This window comes from Lathyrus oleraceus, chromosome 2, assembly GCF_024323335.1.
Source record: "Lathyrus oleraceus cultivar Zhongwan6 chromosome 2, CAAS_Psat_ZW6_1.0, whole genome shotgun sequence".
In the NCBI taxonomy this organism is placed as follows: domain Eukaryota; kingdom Viridiplantae; phylum Streptophyta; class Magnoliopsida; order Fabales; family Fabaceae; genus Lathyrus; species Lathyrus oleraceus.
Window position 1 is genome coordinate 406,820,236 of NC_066580.1, and position 5,422 is coordinate 406,825,657.

Sequence of the window (5,422 nt, forward strand, 5' to 3'; positions counted from 1 at the left end):
GGCGATCACGAACGTTGAACGATGATAACGTCTCTACTCAGTCCACACAAACGGATTCCTTCAATCGCAGTGCTAGCTGTTTGTGAATGAAGGCTTTGAGTGAGAGAAAGAGAGATACGAAATTCCAACTCTTCAGTTGTGTTGTATTCCCATACAAAGCTTCTGCACAAGAGCTCTATTTATAGAACCACTTGTGTGGGCTTTAAGCCAAAAAGCCCACTTAAATGTATTTTGGCCCATATCTCATAATATGCCAAAATCACTTAAGTATTTGGTACCTTACCATACTTCGTATTCTTCTTAAGTACACCGTACCTTACGATGTTCCTTAATTATTCTATCTCTCATCAATCTGTCCTTTGTGTGTGACCCTATAGGTTTTCGCGACGTTGGCAATTATATTAAATCACGCATTTAACATAATAAACAGTGAGCGGTATCTAGCAACACATCACTGCTACCCAAGTCACGAAAATGTCATGTGATCTGACAAAACCTCCTGTGATAATAATTATGTGTATAATTACCCCTTTGCCCTTATGTCTATATTGAACACAAGGTATAGACCGTGTCACCCTTGTCCAGTTCAATATTGGGCCCATAGACATTTATCCTGTTACGCAGGATTGGCAAATTCCATCTAGGACACTCATGTCCCTCAGCATGCTTTGTGGAGTACCCATCAACTGTCTTTATGGTTATCCAGTTACGGACAATGTTGGATCAGCAATAAAGCACTCGACTCTACATTTAGGATCCATAGTGGTTTCAGGTCGAAGAGTGGTATACACTATTATCACCATGAGAATAACTTATGACACTTTGCATAACTTTTTATATAGTATTCTCATAGCGGGTCAATCCGGTATAAATATTACTCCTAATATTCATACCTATGTTTAAGACTTGATAACTATTTATCCATGATCCATGAGATGTGATCATCAGTCTACAAACATAATAGTCTTAATGCTTTAATGTTATCCCACTTCACATTAAAGCTCGACTACGGATACTTTAAGAATAGTGTCCTTATGTTTAATGTGTTCTCATGATTAAGTCACACTTAATACATTAAACGGACTATCTATTCCAGGGACTTTATTAATCAACCATAATAAAGAAAATGCCTTTAGATAATTCGATACAAGTACAAAAAGTATTGGCCTCTAGGGCTTACACCAACAGTTCGCCTAGTGAGCCCCAAAATAGGCCACCTGAGGCACCTGCGCTCAGAGAAATATCTAAGTCCAGATTTCATGTGTTCGCTAGGCGAAGAATCCTTCGCTAGGCGAAGACCACGCTTCCTCCTTCGCTCCAGCGAGTTTAGATGGTTTTGCTATTGGAATTGCTCGCTGGGAGCTCGCTAGTGGCTCGCCTAGCGAGTAAGTGCTAGCTATGAATTTGTCCAAGTCTGGGAGTGTTCGCTACTTCCTTCGCCACAGCGAGTTTGATCATTTTGCTATTGTAAAATTCTGGGAATGTTCGCTGGCAGCTCACTGGGTGCTCGCCTAGCGAGCACTTCGCTACATTACTCGCCTAGCGAGCATGCTGATGATTGCTTCCTTTCTTGGTTCCTTTGCCAACTTTCTTGTGTCTTTGTTTTCTACTCTTTCATGCCTAATTCCTGCACAATAACACACAAATTAAGGGTACCAAGATCATTTCACATTGTATTGCAAATCATCAAAAGTAAGGGCGGTTTCGAACACTTTAACTACAAAAAGGAGTGAAAGATGCCCACATTTGATAGCTCAAATAAGCACTTTTGGGCATCTAACAATAATGCAAGAAAGATTTAGATAGAGTGTGAGATGAATTTTATAAGGAATTGAACTTGTTAAAGTATAGATTGCAGCATGTACCTTAGTTTATGCTTTCTCGTCTCATACTTTATTTGAATTCCAATGTTCATTCAATCTTGATCATCTTCTTTTATGATGTGCATGATACTACTTTGTCATTTTTCTTCTTTGATAATCTTTTTGTTCATAAAAACTATGATTGATACAAGTTGTACTCACATTTGAGACTACCTCAACCTTGAGGTTGAGAGAGATCAAATCTCGTTTACGCAAATACCACATATCTAAAGCTTTTCATCTCCTTACGTGAGATAACTCTAAATCCTACCACAAACCTTAAAAACCTCTAACATTCATTAACCACTAGAGGTTATCACGTGTTGTACTTTTAGCAAGTACAACCTTTGTAATTTTTCCTAAGTCCTCTAGTATCAGGCAAGAAAATCCTTAAAGGTTTAAGGCAAATAAGTTATCTAGTGTGAGACAATAAAGTCTTTCTAGTTTGTAAGACAACGAAGTCCTCTATTGTGGGGCAAGAAAACCTAAAACTAGATTACCTTAGTGGTTGTCTCTAATTAAGTAAAATTTTAGTGGAAATATCTCAAAATGTGAGGGTACTAGATTAGCCTCTAATTAACAAGGTGAACTGGTATAAATTATGTGTGTGGTTTTCTTCCTTATTTTCTTTATATTTTGAGTTTGAGAATATGAAAAGTTTTATTAAACCAACACAATTCAACCTCTTTCCTTTATATATTTTTCTCATCTTCATAACCTTTGTAGAATGACATTTGACAATATTGAATGATAGGTAGAAGATTTATAACTGATCATGATAATACATTTAAATTAGTTTAATGAAATCTAATCCTAATATTTTCATAGTAATAATTTCGTTATTATTTACCGTTTTATAGTCTCTTAATTTATGCAAAATCAATCTACAAACTTTTTAAATTATATTAATTTTTAAATGATTATTTTATAGCACTAGTTGATGTTGATACAATATAAAACTAATTGTTTTAAATATTTTAAATAAATTTAGTGTATCTTAAGTTTTCATTTTTGAATATGAAAAAACAATTTTACAGGTTTAGAATAAATTTTGTTTGTTTGGTTTTTTTAAGTAGAATTGGCATCTATAATTAATTAATGGTGAATATATAAAATAGTTGAGTTTAATTGGTACCTTCATCCAATGAAACAATAATATTTAATAATATATCATATTTTAATATTATTTTATATGAAAATAAATTAAAATTTAAAATTTACTTACATTAATAGTACCTGTACCCAAACAAAACTCATATATATCCAAAAATATATTTTAATTATATTCAAAATTATGACTTGTGTTTATTGATTTTTGATTTTTACACATTTGCTGATTATTTAACTCATTTTTAATTAAATAGATAAACTATCTTTTTTATTCTTTATTATATTTTTGGATTCAGATTTATCTTTTAATTTTTTTTAATATCAGATTTGTTTTCTAACTCTTTAAAATGTGTCATGTTAGTCTTTTTTATCTAATTAACGACGAAGTTAATAACTGATACTTAAATTTTGAATAATGCTAACTTTTGTTCTTGGAGCATAAGTTAAAAAAAATCATAAATAAAAAAATTATATTGAAATAAAAATGACATCATTAATTATACATTTATATTAAATTTAACATATAATTTTTAAAAAAAATATTATATTTATCTCTTAACTTGTATCCAAAAATACAAGTTAGCATTACTCTAAAATCTTTTATGTCTTTAATTAGACAAAAAGAACGACCATGATAAATTTTGAAGAATTTATAAATCAATTTAAGAGAAAAAAATTAAGTATGTGAATTCAAAGATATAGTTAATTTAAAGACATAGCTAAGAGACCATAATAATATTGTTTTGTAATTAAATGTATTCAAATATAAATTATAGTTAAAGGACTTAAAGGTCAACATTCAACCATTAGCATATCTAATGGTCGATATTCTTCTATAAATTACAAACATTTCTTTTGTTAAACTTCAACCCTCTTCTAAAGGAGCGATCGCTCTTTTGTACAAAACAAACCTCTTCTATCTCACACTCACTCATAACAAAGCAATTATGAAACCTTCTCTCTTTCGAACCGGTTCAGTCCCGGTTCTCCCAGGTTCACCTCGAACCTCTCTCTCACGCCAAGTTTCTTTTTCCGGCGACAAAAACCACCACGTTCAATCTCCAAGGCTTTCACTGCATTTCCACTCCACCGACCAGCATTCAAACGGGATCAGCAGAGAGTTATCGGAAAGCGCTGCAATACGATCACCAAACGAGAATTTCGGATTTTCTAGGAACCTGAATCGATCCGGATCACAGTATTTTCCTTTGGAGGAGGCCGGACTCGGCGGCGGCGGATGCGATCACGGTGATGTGATAGTCGCCAGCGGCGGAAACGGCGGTGAAAGGATTAAAATCGGCGCGTACTATGAGGAAATGTTGAAGTCAAATCCAACGGACGCGCTTTTGCTTAGAAACTACGGCAAATTTCTTCACGAGGTTAGTCAAATTGTTCCATAATTGATTATCTTTCGAAAATAAAAACAAATACTCAAATAAGTGATTTGTGCAGGTAGAAAAAAATTTGGTGAGAGCAGAGGAATATTACGGAAGAGCAATTCTAGCGAATCCTGAAGATGGCGAGTTGCTTTCTCTGTACGGAAAGTTGATATGGGAAATGAATAGAGATGAAGAAAGAGCTCAATCTTACTTCGATCAAGCCATTCATGCTGCTCCTGATGATAGGTATTTTACATTCATATGTTGAAACTGATATCAAATGAGTATAAAAAATTCGTCTAGGCCTTTTAATAAGTGTTTGTATATTATTGGTGTTATAATTTTTATTTGGTTTTTGTTTAAATGTAGTACCGTGTTAGGATCCTATGCACACTTCATGTGGGAAGCGGAGGAGGTGGTGGCTAACGGTGGAGAAATGAAGGGGAAAGAGGAAGAATCGGCGGCCGAGCTTACAGCTCCATTTTAATAGTTATTTAGTGCATGTTTGGATAAATGGTGAGTTTGAAGAAATAATGTGACATAACTTGATAGCCATACTCACATTTAGTCCGAATGTGTAATTTATATAGTTCTAACTGGCGTCAATGCGAAAGGTTATGCAACAATAATGGTCTTATTCTCTTTTGTTGGATGCATCTCTATCTTCAACAATAATGGCTGTAACATGTAATGTAATGTAACTTCTTTTTCTTGAACACATGCAATGTAACTATGTACATGTACATTAACTCTGGAAAATATATGAGTATCTTAAAATATGTCTTTTTTTGTCTATGATTTTAGGTATGAATGTATTAAACGTGTGTGATTAGAACTCCTTGTTGAAATAGTTACAGTTCTAAGTTCCACACTAACTTTAGATCAGTTTTTTCTTTCTTTTTCAAGCAGCTTATCTTCTAAATTGAAATATAGCTATACATGAGTATCAAAATATCAAGTTACTGTGATTCAATCAGAGCCCACTTTTTCTAAAATTGAATAGAAAACATCTAATCTTAACTGTTGTTGATAAGGTAACTACAAGATGGTGCTTTCCTTTTAGAAAAATAT

General features: G+C 33.3%; 1 protein-coding gene across 1 annotated transcript; it reads left to right on the top strand.

Moving 5' to 3' along the window:
• The first annotated feature begins 3,771 nt into the window (after positions 1-3,771).
• Positions 3,772-5,130, top strand: LOC127119755 (uncharacterized). The gene is made up of 3 exons (XM_051050062.1): positions 3,772-4,351; positions 4,425-4,597; positions 4,721-5,130. The coding sequence occupies exons 1-3, from the start codon at positions 3,920-3,922 to the stop codon at positions 4,836-4,838; spliced, it is 723 nt and encodes a 240-aa protein (XP_050906019.1). The 5' UTR covers positions 3,772-3,919; the 3' UTR covers positions 4,839-5,130.
• The last annotated feature ends 292 nt before the right edge of the window (positions 5,131-5,422 follow it).